General features: G+C 40.1%; 1 protein-coding gene across 5 annotated transcripts in view; it reads right to left on the minus strand.

The window, feature by feature from the left end:
• The window catches only part of SORCS1 (sortilin related VPS10 domain containing receptor 1), a 548833-nt gene that overhangs the window by 161192 nt on the left and 368437 nt on the right, over positions 1–19204 (minus strand). For all 5 annotated transcript variants that reach the window (XM_058697716.1, XM_058697713.1, XM_058697717.1 and 2 more), the window contains exons 7-8: positions 7456–7574; positions 4758–4847 (exon numbers count right to left, since the gene is read on the minus strand). In XM_058697716.1, coding sequence (XP_058553699.1) covers positions 4758–4847; positions 7456–7574 — 209 coding nt within the window. The remainder of the gene's footprint in view (positions 1–4757; positions 4848–7455; positions 7575–19204) is intronic.

The raw sequence follows: 19204 nt of genomic DNA on the forward strand, positions 1-19204 counted from the left end.
ATATATATATATATACACATATATATCTCACTATTAGTTCATTCATAAGCAGTAAGAATAAATAAAATAAAAAATAAAATAAAATAAAATAAAATAAAATAAAATAAAATAAAATAAAATAAAATAAAATAAAATAAAATAAAATTCTAGATCTGATGGAGACATATCTTAGGGGCAGGAGATGAAGACAGTCCTGAAGAAAATAGGCTCAAAAGAAAGAGAGGCCACATTCTGTGAATGTCTTTGAGTCTTTGATTGTGGACAGCTAAGAAGCCTGCCCCACCTGTAAACCTTTCAGCTAGAGAGAACACTAGGGAAAAAAAAAAAAAAAAAAGGTTAAAAGAATGGACTTTCAAGTGAAACTACTTGAGTTCAGATCCTCCCTCTGTAACTTAGCTGTGTGAACTAAACTCTGTGCGTCAGCATTTCTACCTGTAAAACAGAGATAACAGTGTGCCCTCCATGGAGTTGTAAGGATAGTGCCTGGCATGTAGCATTTGTTTCATACAGGCTAGCTATTTTCAGTGACACATGCCCTTAAATCTCTTCTGTTGATTAAGCAAGGTTGATTTGGCCTTTCTTTTCACCGCAAATGTTGGAGTGTTAACCAGTATACTTAATAAAAAGTAGCTCATGCAAGTGTTTTGCTTCTTTTGAATGGAGGGGATTAGGTATGGAAATTAGCTCAAAGGCCATTCAACCACTGAAGGCAAACTTTCTATGGCTCCCCATTTCCTAAATTAGGGCAAAGACCCAAATCCTTATTGTAGCATTTAGAATCCTCAAAGAACTACTCCTAATTCATGTTCACTCATCAGCAGGATGCAGTATTTTTCCTGAATTCATGTTATGATATTTAAACATAGATCTGGCCCCTACATAACTACTTCCTACCTCTGTACCTTGGAGTGAATTTGTGCACTGGTGAACCCCTGAAGTCTGGGTCACCACAGACATCTCCTTAATAAATGCTAGGGACTAGATAGAGTACATTAACTATACTATCCCACTCAGACAAATCTTTATTTTGCAGATTCAGAACTAAAACACAGTGCCTCAAGGTCACATAGAGAACCAGTCACATAACAATAACAAATTCAAATGGCTACCTCTAGATAAGGGCCAAGATCAGTTCTCTCTCTCTCCATATAATCCAATTACAGTGAAGAGACTTAAAAAATTATGTTGGTCTTAGGTATTTGAATTGAAGGATCTGACATATTTCAATGGCATCTTCCTTTTTAATTCATGCCTATATTCTCCTCTATCAGGTAAATATGCTTTTTCTACCAGAATGGCACTTTATATTGAATGCTTTTACTGAGACACAAACTTGTAGAACAAGAAGTAGCCTTTTAGATCTTCTACGAGAGTGTTTTCCCAAGTCTGTTCCATAGCATACCAGCAATGTTGGACTTTTAACAGAATTTATTTTATTTTAAGTGGATCTCTTTGGGAATGTTTGATCAGTGATGAATTATATAGTTTTCTTGCTCAAAGGACATCCTAGAAACTTTGACACCAGTGACCTACCATTACTCTCAAGGCAAAGAACATAGAATGAAATTTAGGTTTCTTCTTAAACTTATTTGATCATAGAGCCAAATTTTCATGAGGTATCTCTAAGGATATTTGATTCAGAGTAACATTTATTTTATTTTAAAAATGTAAAAACAAAACAAAACAAAACAAAAAACCAAAACAACAAACAAACAAAAAACAGAGAAAGAAATTGATAAGCCAGTCCATGGTTCCACAGCAAGTTAGTGACCTATGTAGGTCTGGAATCCAGGCCTCCTTCTATGAATCAAACAGTCTCTGCACCGCCCATGCCCTGGGTGCCATCGATCTCCCACCACACAGACAACGAGATCTATACTGATAATAATATTACCTTGCTTTTATAGAGTATCTGTCCTCCAAAGTGCTTGAAGCACTTTCATATGTATTGCCTCGTTTATCTCACTTGAGGGGCTCAGAATGAGCTCCAAGTAAGTTAAGGGAAGGAAACCTTCACTGTGTCTCCTGGTCTAGGGCTTTCATGCTTTTAATAGCAGCGGCAACATTAAAGTCTCCCCATCCCCCTCTCTGGTCATCATTACCATTATATTATTATTATTATTATTATTATTATTAATTTTTTTTAAACACAGTTCAGGGTAACCATAGTCTTTCAAGAGCTGATACAAAGGCAGTAGATGATTACAGAAAATTTGACATCAAAGTGCTGGTTTGTCTTGATTCCTTTGTTGCGCATGAAGCTTTGTTCCTTTCTAGCCAAGGCAGCCCTGGCTTTGATAGAAGGCCACGAAATACATGTGCCTTTCCCACAAATCACTCCACCCAAGCTGGGGCTTCTCTTTGAAGGTGTAATGGGTTGTAATGAGGCATCTCATTGCCTTAAGTAAACATCTCCTTGGACTACATAATACATTCATTTGCTGTACTGACTCCTATTTTTCCTGGGAAAAGCTAAATTAATCCTTGCATTCTGCCCTCATATCTCACATCAAGCTAGTAATGGAGCTTGCTCATCTGGGATAGCAAGGGGAGGGGACAGACAGCAGATTCAGGTTCAAAGTACAAGTGGCTAGATGTCACTGGGGGCAACTGTCAACATCGATCTATGTGATGGCCATGAAGAAGCAATGCAAAGTACATGTTTTTCCTAACACTCCAGTGCCAGGTCTGATGCTCCTTTGGTTTTAAACTACCATTTCTGGGGCTCCTTGGTCCATGTTTTTTTTTCTTTTGATGGCCCTCCAGTATATCAAAATTTGTGGGGGATCTGCTATCTTATAATAGTAAACTATTCAATTATTTCAAGAGAAGAAAGGTATAAAGGATGCTAGTTTGGGAGCTCAGGGGAGTTCAGTGCTGGCCTCAGTCCTGCTGTAGACAGAATTTGGTTTGGCCCAGGCTTATTCCACTCAAAGAGTATATTCCCAGGAGCTAGAACAAGATGATTGACTCACATCTGCTGCTCCTGATTTGGTCTCAATTCCCACATGCCTCTTGAGCAAGGGCATCTCCCTGCATTGACTTTAACTCTTGTTTTTAAAGGTGTAAATCTTGCAAGCTAACTACTGCATTTGCTGATCAATCAAAGAAATAGCAATTTATTTCGGCACTTGAAGGGGGAAAAAACCCAAAATGGCTCCGTTGGACTTACTGAGGAGGCATGATCATATCCCTCCTGGGCCTTCCCAAAAGATTATCCAAGGTACTTTTTTTTTTTTTTTTTTTTTTAAATTTTTTTTTTAATGTTTTTTATTTATTTTTGGGACAGACAGAGACAGAGCATGAACGGGGGAGGGGCAGAGAGAGAGGGAGACACAGAATTGGAAACAGGCTCCAGGCTCCGAGCCATCAGCCCAGAGCCTGACGCGGGGCTCGAACTCACGGACCGCGAGATCGTGACCCGGTTGAAGTCGGACGCTTAACCGACTGCGCCACCCAGGCGCCCCAATCCAAGGTACTTTTAACAGCACTCAGATTTAGTTTTACATATGGACTCTCCCCATGTCTCATCCAAGGCACAACTCCAAAGTTGTAGCTTGTCCTTTTGTAAAACATGTTAAACCGAATCAAGAGCAAGGAGCAGTTAAATGTATACAAGCACAGAAATAGTTCTGGGCAATTACCACTGTCATTAATTTCTTAGCTGCTAGAAATATTAGTAACTACTAACATGGATATTGTTCATGGAGTCAACAGGGAGATTTAATGTGTGTTATTATCCCAAATGTGTTGATGTCTCAGCCCACCTTACTCCTGTTAGGCTTAGAGCCAAAATGATGGCCCAGAAGGAGAATTCTGCCTGAAGAAGCCAGAGCAACTGCTACCATTTACTTTCCTGGAAGAAGAGATCTGAAATGACCTTGTGCTGTGTCTATCACATGATTCCCTGGCAGCTAGCTGGTGTTGGGCCACGATGGCATACTACAAAGTCATGGACAAAAACACAAGATAAAGAGTCATGAAAACTCAGTCGAAAAAAGTTCTCTATGTTCTTTGCCCAACCCAAAGGTTTCAAAACTGAGCTACAACTATATTTAAACCTACGCTTCCCCCTTCCTACGCTCATACATACCTCCCTTGCTCTAAGATCAAGGCACAATACATTAGTTACTTCAGACCACAAATCCACAGTTTGGAGCGCCCAAGTCAGTTTCACCTCCACTAGGTGGCACTCCATATCAACACAGTTCTTCAGTGTTTCTGGAAAGAGCCCAGGGAATGTCAGCAGTTGAGGGTCTTTAACTTCTGTCATTACTTCCAAAGGAGTAACGTCTTTGGGAAAGTCCAAAAAATTTAGCTGTGCCTCAGAACTCTAAAGACAGCCAGTATCGTAAGTTCTATTGAGAGAGAAAGCAAAGGTTGGATGCCGTATAAATGTACCCCCTCTCAAAAATTAATCACAATATAGAATGGGATAGAAATGTGTCACCCCCGTCGTACTGACATAATATCCAAAGCATGTTTTTTGTTTTGCTAGAATACCAGTACATATTTCTTGAAAAGTAAAAGCAAATCAGTTGACAATTTATTTAGATGCTCCTATAACAAGAATTCCAGAGAGAGAGAGAGAGAGAGAGAGAGAGAGAGAGAGAGAGAGAGAACGTGAAAAGCAGTCATGGGGGATGAGAAGAGATAAGTGAATATGAAAGACTGAAAGGGTCCTTGGGAAAGGGGTGAGGTCAAGAATATGTGAATTGAAGAAAATACTAAAATGAAGAAATCCATTCAGCTCATACCTTGGGCAAAGCATATTTGGGCAGCTTCATTTGGGCAAACGCATTCCTTCGGTAGGACACGTAGTAATGCGGCCGTCCTCCTGATGTCAGCTGGATCATAAACACAAGAGTTGTAAGAAGAGCTCCTATAATAGTTCCAGGCCCTCAAACAACAGCCATGAATGGAAGGGGGTAGATGCCAACACAACAGTGTGAATGACTATGGTAGACAAGCGTGAAGAACTAGAGCTCCATTCAAAAACGACTCATACAGTCTATGTGAACTGGTCTGAGGCCCAACCTAGCCCACTGGGTGAACATAAAATTCTTGGATTTGCCCTGTAGCTCAGAAACAAGGAAACATTTTCATTTCCTTTTTATTTTTCTTCTTTTTTTGTGTTTCTAACGAGAGAAGCCTTAGGGCATATTGGCTTAACGTCCATCAGCCGTCCCCAGCTATCCAGACCAAGACTATGACCACGCAAACAGGTCCCCATGCCATATCAGAAGGAAACAGCCCGGGTGAAATGGCGGCAGAGCTGGGGCCTCTCATCTCTGAGCGCTGAGTTCCGTTTGATGCTGTACCATAGATGAATGTGAGTATGTCTCACATATAGCCGCGCCGCTGACACGTTAGATGGAAAACCGGCCAGGATCATGGCCCCAAATCATTATAGATCTCTATCTTCCAGAAGAGAACTCTGAGCTACCTCCTCCAAGTCTGTCCAGCACATACAGCCCAGTGAACCCCGTGGGTGCGAGGGAGGGCAAGAAGGGGTGCGGTCTCCACCCCAGCACGAGCACTGTTTCGTGGAGTGGCAACGGCTCCACTCTCAGTCTCCCTCTCCTTTGCAGCCACTGTTTTGTTTTGTTTTTTCCCAGTTTGGTTGAGATATTCACATAGAAGATAGGTAACTTTAAAGTGTACAATGTGATGATTTGATAAATGCATATACTGCAAAATGATGATCACAATAAGGTTAGTTGACACCTCTATCCCCTCATTTAATTATGATATTTTGTGTGTACTGAAATCATTTAAAATCTACTGTCTTCATAACTGTCGAGTATATAATACAATATTGGTAATTATAGTCACTATGCTATACATTAGATCCTCAGAACTTATTCATCTAATAGCTGGAAATTTGTACCCTTTGACCAACGTCTCCCCACCTCCCACCCCGTAGCAAGGACCATCTAGTCTGTATTTCTATGAGTTGGTGGAGTCACTCTTAATCCATATAAATATCTGGAGTTGGAACATCAGTTGGAGTTTGCATACTCAGATTGCGTCAACAAATGCTGTGGGTGAAGGTCCATCAGACACGTACGAGAGTGACTGGCAAGTTATCTTGTCCACCATGATTGGGCCAGATCACCTCCTAATTCTAGGGATGGGTTATGTTCACAGTGCTCACAGGATCATGTTCACAGCGGTATGGGTAGAAAATACATAACATTTTAAAGGCAGAATTGATTCTCATTGGTTAGTCACATATGTGGATTATAAATCATTATTAGAAAACAGAAAAGGTTCCTGGCAGAAACAGTGATTGAGAAATGAATCATAGATACAACCAGTACGTGTAACCATTTTAATGTCACTTGACAATTTGATGCTGAAGTTATCAGAGTACTCATTATTCATTTCCCCAACAAAGAAATGAAGTATATGTATGTGTATAATCATTTGCAAAACATTTTAAGAGTACATAGGTTGATTTTGTGCATTTTGAACATTTGCTTCCTTAAAACATGGGATTGAATATTCTGAATTATGATTTCTTGTCCAAATAAATATATTAGTGTTAAGAATGTGTCTCAATCATAGTGAAATTGTGTGTATGTATGTATGTATATATATATATATATATATATATATATATATATATATATGTGTGTGTGTGTGTGTGTGTGTAAAACTGAATATATGTAATAAATATATGTCAATATATTTAATGTATACACACACACACAGAGAACTATTCAGCAATTGTACCTTTGTCACTCTTACCATGGGAAGCAATAAGTGAAGTCTGTCTAAACTTACCTAACAACTAAATAAATCACTGTTCAAACAAGCCTAAAACTTTCCTGAAATGCTGAAAAGCAGCAAAGCATACTTGCTCCCTCTCTCTTCTAACCACTTTACCTCAAAAGGTTTCCCACTCTCTTTAGGAGAGAAAAACCCGACTGCATACATCTCCTCCACTTCTCATCCTAATCATAGTCAGAGCATGACAATAATGGCTGATTACTCTCCACCTCGCCTCTGCCTCCCACTACCTCCAGTCACCCCGCAGCTTCCTGTTGCCATCTGTTTCTCTATTTTTAAGGTAAGTATTGAGGAACAGGCTGATTGGCTGACTCTTCTGATAGGAAGAGAGTGACATATCCACTCAGTCTCACTGAAGGCAGAGGAAGGGTGAACAAAAGTGTGCATCATTCTGGAGACAACCTTCATACTCTAAGCGGTGCCTCCGTGACCACGTGTTGATAAGGTCCTCCAGACGCTGCTCAAAGGAGCTAATTAATATTCCGTGAGCATAGAAGCTTCGACACTTGGCAATGTTCCTTTTGTCAAGAAGATAATGATTTTATTTTTCTTCCTTTTTTTACCCTCAAGGGAGTGTAAGCAGGCAAAGGAGGCTGCATTAGGGATGGAAGCAGGGAAGAGGACTGTCTGAGACAATCAACAGAAGTGGATCTTTCATACCTGAACAAACACATAATCATCCTGGACAATCAAAGAGTCTGGGTCAATGTAGCCTGGGAAAGGTTTATTCCTGTTGGCCTCTGTGCAGTTCTGCATTCGGCAAGTTAGGTACTGTGAATCTGAAAGAAAAAAAAAAAAAAAAGGTAGGGGGAAGGTATACACACTGAGTATCACACTCAGAGTGGACCTTTTTTCTTTCCCTTGCTATCTCCAATTCTTGAAACAAATCTCACATTCTTTAGCTGCATTATTTTTATCATTATTATCGTTCAAAGTGGTATCATTATTATTTTACTCACTCTTTTTTTGAGAGAGCACAAATGGCAGAGAGGGGCAGAGGGAGAGAGAATCTTAAGCAGGCCTACGCTCAGAGCAGAACCTGACACAGGGTTTGATCCCACCCCCTGGGATCATGACCTGAGCCGAAATCAAGAGTCGGACACTCAACCGACTGAGCCATCCAGGCACCCCATTATTTTACTCACTTTCTGTCAACACCATCACCAGCATGCCCCCTCACCTCCACCAAACCTTGCCATCCTGGAATACTAAATCCTCATTAATTAATTTTCCTCTCCCAAACCTAAATGAAAATATTTTTAAAAACTGGCAATAATATTTACGATTTCCTAATTATTTTTTTGCATTTGTAGGCTCTTCCTCCACACTCTGACCTTTGACCAACAAGCAGGGAAACGTGGATATAACATGCATTTACCAGCCATCTCATGCAAGAAGTTATAAACATTGTTATAAGCAGTAAAATTCCATGTCAAGACAAAGGCCTTTCTTCTAATAATTTTAAGTGAAATAGAATAGAGAGGAGTTTCCTTGGGTCCAATAGTTTGTTCTAATTCTACAGATGAGAAAACCAAGACCCTGAATCTTACCTGAGACTTGACAGCAGACGGTAAACCTATCAGTCAAATTAACTCTTCTATACATTTGCTATCTATGGCTGGAAGTGCAATGTATCAGGGTGGCTCCCTTGGTTTTTCAACCACAACTATTCTGCTCTCTCTACTAACCAGGTATCATTTCATACTTAAAACTCCTTTTGACTCCTTGCATTTAAAATAAATTCAAATCATCTACTACCCACCACTCCAATGTCCCCACATGTTAATCTCTTCTTCTCTCTGTGAGTCTTCTAATCTGGCTTCCTTTACATGCAGAAATTTGGCTAAACTTTCTACTACTTACGAGACTTTTCGCTTGTATTCCCTCTGCCTAAAATGCTTTTCCCCTGGTTGTTCACAAAGAAAGTTCTAGATTTCAGTCTACTATTATTTCTGAGGGTCTTCCATGATTACTCTGGATCACACACCATTTTGTTAATTCCCCCCCATGGAATTCATTTCTGTCTGTCTCTATTAGAATATAAGCTACTTGAAGATAGTGACTCCTTTTACTTGTTGTTCACTGATGTACCCTCAGGTTCTAATACTGTTCCAGGGACATATTGGCCAATGAGTAAATATTCACTAGAATGTGCCTTTTTATTGTAATATATCTTTTTCAATGAAGAAGAAAGTCATTTTACCTTTTTTTTTTTTTTCTTGATGCTTAATAAATGGATGTTTGATTTTAGGATATCAGGGATGTATAAAGAAATCCACTATTCCAAATTAAAACAAAATAAGGAGATGAAGATTTACATGAAATGGGGGTAGGCAATAGTATAGCATTGGATGCAAGGATTCACTAACGACTTCTCTCAAGGACATTTCCAGGACCATCTTTACCTATGGAAATTGGGTAAAATCTGTATTCTACAAGGAGGACCACAAGGGGGCGGCATGCATATTTGCTCCATCTGACCAAGGACATGTAATTGCTGATAAGCTCTTATGAGACTGGAGGTGAACTTTATTCACAGTATACCTTCATGCCTCTGCCGTCTGTGGGGATGGGATGGCTCTGAAGTACTTTAAGCCATCTGGTTGTAGTGAAACCATCTCTGTAGATGAACTAAAGAAGAGCCATCTACTCACTCTTACCACCTTCTTCAAACACGCTTTATCATTCCATCTTAGGGCATAACTCAAGGTCTTTCTCCTTGAAGACAATTTCTGGGAGTCAGTCCTTCCCAGAATCGTCCCCTTTCCCACCATAGCACACAAAATCTTCACCTCACAGTTTCACACTCCCCCAGATTCTTCCACATCTTTTAAACGACTTTTATTTTTCCAAAGGTAGCTTGGGGTCACAGCAATGGACACTGGTAACTATGAGACTGGGGCTTGAGTTCTTATTTGGTCACTTACTAGCTACCTAGTTCAAAAGAAATCTCAATCTCCTGAGCCTTGCCACCCTCATCCATTAAATGTGAATGCCAATGTCAACTCTCTTGAATTTTGGCTCTAAGAATTAACTATAATAGCATATATGCTGAATGTTTTAAAACTCAAATGTGTACAGATACGAGCTGTTATCAATAATGATAACATTCCTATTTTCTCTTTTGCTACCTTTCACAATAATTGGATCAGTTTGGGGGCCTTTTAAAGGCTAGTTAAACTGAATTTGAGTACTCCAGTCATGTTTCCGTATCAGCTATGTTTCTTTTGGTGACCTGCCCGATACCCATTCCTCCCGGCCTCTTTGATGGAAAAGCCAATACTGGGTCGGTTGACTTATCCTTCCTTCTGCGTGACTGAGAAGTGCCCATATGCAAGGATTAATCCTCTTGGGTCTATGCCCGCAAAAGGTCTTCTGACTCCCCTTGCCATTGGTTGGTTCAGGAAAGAGCATTAAAACTGAGTTCTAGTAAATGAGAAGAGAGGGCAGTCTTGTAAGGGAGAGACCAGGAAATACAGCAGAAGACCCTGTTCTGCCTCTCTAGAATAATGTGATGCTGAGAACTGCTCTAGCCTTCTTTTTACATAGAGGAGCCAGTAAGCTTACAGTTAAGCTTACCTAATGAGTATGCAAAGAGATGAAAAGGACCTATTTCCTGATGACACTGAGTTACTGATTATACTGAACTTACAGCTGCTCTTTTTCTGCACTTCTTATGTGAGATAATGAACAAAAACAATGATTGACCAAACTAAATCAAAGATTCCTGATTAGGAGATCTTGGCCTTCAAATTACAAATACAACTTCCAATCAGAATTTCTTGGACTGTCACCTGATGAGAATTTTTGATAAATACACAGTGCTTGTTTTCTTTGTATGGGGTCTCAGAGTTTAAAGCTTTCTTAAGACTTGAACCTCCTCTTCAAAGGTTCCTGAACAAGTATAAGACGGAAAATATAAAGATACACTTCTCATATTTATAACTCAGCTATTGAGAAACTATGAAGCTGAGGGATTTGGGAAGAAAATAAAAGAGCAGGGAAACTAACAATTGTTGAATACCAATGTTCCAGGTTCACATTTATTTCATACATTTAATCTTGATAATACTACAAAGTATAATATATCGACTATTTTTTTAGATAAAGAGAATGAAGCTCAAATACGTAATGTTTTACAGAAATAGCATTATGGGTTTCAAACTTGGTTGGCTCCAAAGCTGGCTTATTTCCACTACTCTGTATTGTGTGAAGCATGCTGGTAAGTTTCGGGCCAACTTCTGTTAATTATATTTCGCCTTTGATCTAAGTAGCAATGCATACACCCAGATACAAAAAGAAAGACAAGTAAATTTATATTTTGTGTGGAGTAATTTGGCAATAGGATCAAGATCCTTGAAAATACTCTCTTTGACCTCACATTTATTTCTGAGAATTCTAACCAAGGGAATAAGTAATGATCTATGCAAAGATTTAGGTACTTCAATTTTCATCAGTGTTGTTTATAACAAAACTAAATAGAAAAATGGTCAAACATAGAGGAATAACTTTTTAAAACCTCAGAACATGTTTGTTATTAAAATCCTGATTCTAAAGAGTATATGAAGATTTACGGAAGTGGTTAATGCATTTCATGTAATAAAAATAGGTTTCTAATTAATAATTTGTATCAATGCTTTAATTTCTTAGTTTTAAAAAACAGACCTCGGTTATTTAAGAAGTTAACATCGGGGAGAGCTAGGTAAAGCTGTACTATCTTGGTAACTTTTCTGTTTACCTAAAACTATTCCAAAATAAGTAGGTTACCAAAATATGTGCATATCAACCCAATTTCTGCAAGTTGTATATATAGATATCTACATATGTATGCTTACACTGGAAAAATGAATAAAAGATATACATGAGATGTCAACAATAGTATACAGGTAGTGATATGAGAGAAGGAGACAACTGTGTGCAAAGCCCTGGAAAGCATGTCTCAGCCAGGAGGTGGAGGGGGCGTGTGAGATCTGTCCCACAAAAAACTGAGAAGCTTCTCTAATTCCTCTGCTTCTCCCACTCTCCATGACACATACTGAGGCAGAGCACCACGAACAATATGTGTAATGAGCCCGTCTTTGGGCTAAGAAATACCAAAGGTTCCATTGGGCGACACAAGCAAAGTCCCAGGAAGAGGCTTTGAAACCACTGCTTGCTTAGAGAGGCTCAAAGTGAAATTTGCAAGCTGAAGGGGAAATGAACAATTTTGAGCTGCCTGCCCCTGGTAAAGGGCTCCTGGTTTGTTCTCTTTCTCCTCCTAATGGAAACAGAGAGAAATTGGCTGCACTTCATAATGAGGGACCAATCACTCTTATTCCCCTTGGGGCTTACTGTAATAGCATTAAGTATGATGAACTCTTTCCATATTCAATTCTAGTGAGTGTATGATGCGATTCCATAGGAAGTATCTTGTAATTTGGCATTAATTAACGTCAATTAATGCATGCAACTGCTAGACTTTAGAATTAATTTCATTACTTTTCCCACACAGATGTTTTCCTTGCCATAGGTAATTAGGGCCCTGTGCTGCTCTTCTCAGGCATCCTCACTCTGTATAACAGCTGCCGCTTGGCATAATGCAATTCCCACCCCTGCAGAATCTGTGATGTAGACAAAGGCTGCCTTTCGAAGGCCAGGCTTTGAGCAGAGGAACAGGGCTTTAAATGCAGGTTCAAGGCCTGCTAGTTTTGTAAACGTAAGCAACCACTTCACCTCTCTGCACGCTGATCTGTAAAATGGAAAACATGGGGTCCATCTCGCCAGTGGTTGTGATGCCCGAAGACTTCAGTCATGAAACGTGTTCAGTCTAGGGCTGGGCTAGACCGTGCTCCAATAACAGGAGCAGTGATTGCTACTGAAGCCCTCTCTCTTGAATCACCAGTACCATCCACTGTGTCTCAACTGTAAAGTACTCCAGACATCTCTACCTGACACATCTTTCTTCATATTTGATGTTTGGTTTCAATTAAAGATTTTTTAAAGTATTTTTCAAAGCACCATGAAAAGTATTCTCCTTGTATAATTAATAGGTATTTGTGTGAGGCAGTGGGCAGTGGGCAGAAATGGAAATAACCAGGGGTATGAAGAGGACATGAGAGTTGGCTGGGTGCCCAGCACACAGGGCCTGCCAGCCTGCAGCCATATTGCTTTGCAAATGCTTCCTCCTGTTGGGAATGATGTTCTAGGTCCTAGCTGTATCTCCAGCATGCTGCATGACTCTGAGAAGGTCACTTACCAAGCCAGGCTTCAGACTTTTTCTCTTTGTAATGAAGATTATTAGAACTTTAGAACTATAGGGCGCCTGAGTGGCTCAGTTGGTTAAGCATCCAACTTCGGCTCAGGTCATGATCTCACGGTCTGTGGGTTCCAGCCCCACCCCCCATCGGGCTCTGTGCTGACAGCTCAGAGCCTGGAGCCTGCTTCAGATTCCGTGTCTCCCTCTCTCTCTGCTCCTCCCCTGCTCCACTCTGTCTCATTCTCTCAAAAATAAACATTAAAAAGAAAAAAAAAAAGAGAACTTTAGAACTAAAAAAGGACATTAAGAATCAGACTATTACTTTAAGATCTGACAGGTCTTCACTATACTTTACCCATTGAAACCTGTCTCCTCCCACCCCTGCCTGAAGAAATGAAGCTCCGTGATGTTGCTGGTTAAGTCTACATTTTCAGGACTTCTGCTATTTCTAAACAGCACGTTCATTCCTGGCTGACACCTGTGTCCATTCAGACAGTTACTCGGGTTTGAATTTCCTTTTCCTTGCCTGTTACCCTGCCCAAATACTTGCTGGACTTTCTTCTGTGGGGTTTTGCCTGAGGCTCAGGCTGACCTCTCCTTTCCCAGAATCTCTCCAATGATAGCAGCAGCAGCATTAACCTCCAGAATTACCACAGTGACCTCTTCTCTGGGTCAGGAACCATGCTAAGTGGATCGCATGCTTTTTCTTTTTTAAATTTTGTAAAAAAAAAAAAAAATCCAGAAAGAGGTACTTTTTACAGATGAAGAACTCCAGACTTAGAGACGAGATTTGTCTAAGCTCACATGCTAGTAAATGACACAGCAAGAAAAACATCACAGATCTCTAGAACTCTACCAGTGATTCTATTATTCAAAAAATATTTAGCACCAAATCCTTTTGTATACCTTAATATTACAAAAGTTTCATTTTAGACAAAGCCATAAACTCTGTAGGCAGTCAGTCATGAGCACTTTAAAACCCTAAACTCCATTAATTTTCAACCTTAAAACAGGGAAGTTTTTAAAGCCCATGCATCTGCATATAAATCTTTCTTTTGTCCTTTATATTGTTCCATTATTTGTTTGAGAACTTTCGTCTTAAATGTTCCCACCTAACACACACACACACACACACACACACACACACCCGTCGAGCCCACATGCTTGTGCTCATATAACCTTCAGTACCATCAGGATTCGAGCGCCCTCTGTGGCATGTACCAGTCAGAAATTGGCATCTGCAAAAATGAGACTCTAGCCATGGCCCCTGAAAATACTATGCAGAGTTCAAAAAATTTCCATGAAAATTATAAACTTAGATTAAATGTTCTCCCTTGGCATAACAAGATTGTGGCATTGCTTTCTTCTATGAAATCTCTTGATTTCGGTCCTGTATAACTTTCTAAATGTTGTCCTCATGAGGTCATGACTACTCCAGGAAAAGTTCTGAGATCATACCTTTTTTTTTTTTTTTTTTTGCAAAGTACAGGACTAGGAAATAGGGCCATGAGACAGAACATAGAGACTTAATAATTTAATAGAAATGCAAAAAAAAAATAACTTGCCTACTATAATGCGGTATGGTGAGTGCATCTCAGGAAGGATCAGGTGCTGGGAGCCCACAGGTGAGGGTCACCCAAATTTATACCTCTCCACAGATGGTCTACTTTGTGCCAGAAATTGTCCTGTGACAGCATTTATTTTACTTTGCATCACACAGAACTGTGGACCTGTTATGCCCACCTGGCCAGCAGATTTTTGGGGATAGAGACTATTTCACTATTCACTCAAATATGACATCTCCCCTAACTACAAGGTAAAGTTGAGGAGAGTGAGGCCTTTGCTACGTTCCCTTCCATCTCTCCTTTGCGTCTGGGACAGCACCTGGCACAGCATTCAGGTCCAATGATATCTGTTGAATGAAAGAATAGTATGTTCGAGGTTAAGCAAACCTGGCTTCATATTCTAGCCCTGAGGCAATGGTGAAAACATTTAATCCTTGAAAGCCTTGTTTTCCTCAAAGTTAAAATGAGAAAGATAACAACAGAGCCTATTTCCGAGAATTGATGTAAGGGTGCAGCGAAAGATTAGCAGGAAGTGCCTTAGTGCCTGGCCAATGATAGGAATATAATCCATGACACCAGCACCATTGTTGCTCGAGAACGTGGAGGACAAAGGAAGGGAATGTAGGAGTCAGTGCCAAGATCTTTAGAACACTTTTTTTTTTTTTAAAGCAGGAGTCAGAAGCATCAGGAATTTTCCATATGGCCGGAAATTGTCACACATTATATGGACAAGTGCTTCTGTGTCCTGGGGGATCCTAAACACCCAGTAGAAACCCAGACCTCTGTCGTAGAGTTAAAGCCTAGGGATAATAGGTTTCTCTTGTGTACCTCTGTCCTCTCCTCCTGAGGATGGGAAGTCAGGGCACAGACATTCCCACTGGGGCTGGGCATACAGGACACAGGGGAAGTAACACATAGCTGGTACAAAGAGCACACTTTGAAAGCTGCCCAGCTGAGCCTGTGGCTGTGTGTCACTGTCAGGTGTTCACTGCTGTGTGGGGAAGCCTGTGTTATCACGTTTCACGCTTTTCTGGTTAGTTTTCAGGGCTGTCTTTAAGGCTACTAACTCAGAGAGGCCGAGCTGAAATCACAAGTAGTTGAAATGAAGTGGCTTTTGCAGTACGAACAATGGGATCAGAACGAAACAGCCAGGAAAAAAAGCCAACGGCAAGGTGCTGCCATGCAGCCTAATGCCTGACGCGTTCTGTGGGGACAGGAAAAGAAGGTAAATGAAGATTATAAAACATGGCGTCTAATAATGCCAGTTGGTGTGCTAGTGTTGGGACCTCAGCTGGAGGGAGGGTGGCGAGGCTGATCCTTTTTTAGATTTATATACACACACCAAAGTGTGAATCTTCCCTAGAACGTTAAAGAGATTTGGTATCTTTTGAAGGTTCCTTGATGAGGAAATACAAATAGCCAATAAATAAATGAATGAATAAATAAATAATCTTGATCTCGTTCATAATTAAATCGATGCAAATTAAGACAATAGGGCATGGCTCTTTGCTCATCAGATGGGTTATTATTGAAAGATCTCTGATAATGCCCTGGACTACTGAGGGCTTACAAACACAGGCAGGCATCCTCATAGTTAGTGAGTGTGCACGACACAAGCACCTCAGGGGACAACGTAACAAGGTCTGCTGAAATGCTAAATGTATATACTTGCAGACCCAGGGATCTGCTTGCAGTTATTAAATTTCTCTTTTCAGCAGTGCTTGCTGCCTGCACAAGGGTGAGTGCTTACTAACCAAGTAAGTAACGTGTGTGCATGTGGATAAATGTATTGGCACCGCTTGAAAGGGCCAAATACCTACACGTCTATCAGTGAGAGAACGGCAAACTAGCCTACAGCTGCCTGCACGGTAGGGTTTTTTGTAGTGATCAGTCATGAAGTGACTACATTTATATGTGCCGATGTGGAAAAATTTAACTGGCTATGGTATTCGCCAACAGTAAATTTGGCATAACGGTTTTACAACGTGAACATTTCTGAGTGTGTATGTATGTGTATGCGCGTACGTATTCACCGGTATGGGCCCAAACGATTTCTGAAAAAATGCAGGGTAAATATTAAAAAAAAAAATTACCACCTCTGGGGAATGGGAAGGGAGGTCAAGAAGTGGGTTTTACTTTTCACTTGATGCACCTGAGTGTGGCTTATCCTTTTTTTTTTTTTTATTGTCATGGCTGCTACTTTTGTTGTTATAAAAGTCATCTATTTTTATAGGAAGAACTGAAAGCGCCCCGCAGATAACATCCTGAGGACTGATGAGAACTGAGGTCTCCATCATGGCCCCAGAGCACTGCGGCCGTGCTTCCTCTCTCCAGACACTGCTAGGCATGCTATTCAATATGGAAATCAACTGGAGCGCTGGAGAATAGGAAATGGAAAGGGGATGTCCAGTTCTCACCAACGACCAGAATTTGTGGTATGGTGGTTATATAAAGTTGTGAGTCTCCTTTGATTTTTATTTCACCTTGTAAAATGCTGGTCTGTGGTTCATTTCAGCAAGAGTTTTTGGGCATTTTCACAGTTGGTTGAAGGGCCAAGGTTGTTTTTCCCCAGTGAAAGAGATGAGTCCTTATGCAAGTTGTTACAAGGTTACTTACTCATGCAAATAGACAACGAGCCCAGTAATTGTCCCCTGTCCCCTGTCCATGGCAGCACGGATCACCACCAGTACGGAAACACTCATGTCACTGGCGAGGCTGTTCATTTCAGAAGTGAAAGGGAGGAGCAATAAAGTTTAAACTTGGTATTACAGGTTTTCTTCCAAGGTCATGTTTGCAGATGTGTATGAAAATAGAACTATACATCCCTGCATAATTGCTGTGTGAAGAATTCTGGTAACAGTTCTGTTGTTTTCTTCCAAAATCACATAGACAAACACACAGCATACAATTACAGGGAGTTGGACAGGTTCTCACATGACCCCATTAGCCCTCCGGGCCTCTGCTGACCCTCCAGGACTCTGCAGGCCCTTAAAGCCCTTCTTTAAGAAGACATGCTTAACGTGGATGGAACTGGAGAGTGTTATGTTAAGTGAAATAAGCCATACAGAGAAAGACAGATACCATATGTTTTCACTCTTATGTGGATGCTGAGAAACTTAACAGAAACCCATGGGGGAGGGGAAGGAAAAAAAAGAAAAAAAAGAGGTTAGAGTGGGAGAGAGCCAAAGTATAAGAGACTCTTAAAAACTGAGAACCAACTGAGGGTTGATGGGGGGTGGGAGGGCGGGGAGGGGAGGTGATGGACATTGAAGAGGGCATCTTTTGGGATGAGCACTGAGTGTTATATGGAAACTAATTTGACAATAATTTTCACATAATAAAAATAAATAAATAAATAAAAAATGTAGAATAAAAAAAGAAGACATGCTTATACAGATAAGAACATTTATTAAGTCAACAGATGGGTCAGTCTCTGAGCTTTGTTTTGTACACAGAACCAAAATAAAATAGGATGTGGCTTTTCACAAAGCTTTCAATCCAATGGTTTAGTTAACATTTTCTAACCCCATGCATTACATTCACAAATGCATTTATATTAGGTGAATCAGTAGAATATAGGTTTCATTTTTATTATTTTAGTGCACTGTGTGCATATAATGCATGTGTGAAAGCACATTCTCTCTCTCTCTCTGGCTCTCTGGCTCTCTCTCTCTCTCTCTCTCTCTCTCTCTCTCTCTCTCTCACACACACACACACACACACACACACACACACACGAGATATTTAAACAGCAAAATCTTTATACCTGGGGTGAGGACCTGTCAATTTGTACGGAGTTAGATGCAAGGGCCAATAACAAATGCCACATCCAATAAATACATTCAAAATTTTCCAGTAATAATTCCTGTGATTGATTGTAATTGAGGTTGCCTCACAAGGTAGAGAGGTAAGGCAAGGAATAATAGCAACGTTGTCACAGTGTAAACCATAAGACATCTAGATTCTAGAGCCCAGTGGCAGAAATGTCTATGCTAGTCATAGACAATAACAGAGCAAATGCTTTCCAGAGCTTACTTGTCCTCAACTGTGGAGACTTCAGTTGAAACAGAAATAAATTATAAAATGTAACCTAGGGAAATTTGAAATGAGACTAAAACCAAACTTTGAATATCAAGCCCAGATAAGTATTTGTAAGCCTCCCTGTGGGGAGGAGACACATAAGCTAGTATAGGATTTTTCCTGTGTCAAAACTACAAAATTTGTGAATCCATTAACATCAGAAAGAAAGTACTTATTCAGAGTAAAAAATATCGTATTGATTTGGTATATAGCCTACAAGACGCATGACCTGGAATATAAACAATGGGTTCCACATACTTAAATTGTGTCCTAAATAACATTGAAGGCACAGAAAAACAAGAAGGATCTCCATCGGAGAATAAGGAGAGAGGTAACATCAGACATTGGAATTTCTAGAGCCACTGACCAGCCTGGAACCTGAGTTTCATAAATATACTCTCCATAAAAATAAATAAATAAATAAATAAATAAATAAATAAATAAATAAATAATACACTCTCCACTGTATTTGTTAATAATTCCTTACTACTCTGATCTCTCTGTGGTCTTTCCTACTCTGTTTCTTTAA

This window comes from Neofelis nebulosa, chromosome 13 (assembly GCF_028018385.1).
Source record: "Neofelis nebulosa isolate mNeoNeb1 chromosome 13, mNeoNeb1.pri, whole genome shotgun sequence".
Classification (NCBI taxonomy): Eukaryota; Metazoa; Chordata; class Mammalia; order Carnivora; family Felidae; genus Neofelis; species Neofelis nebulosa.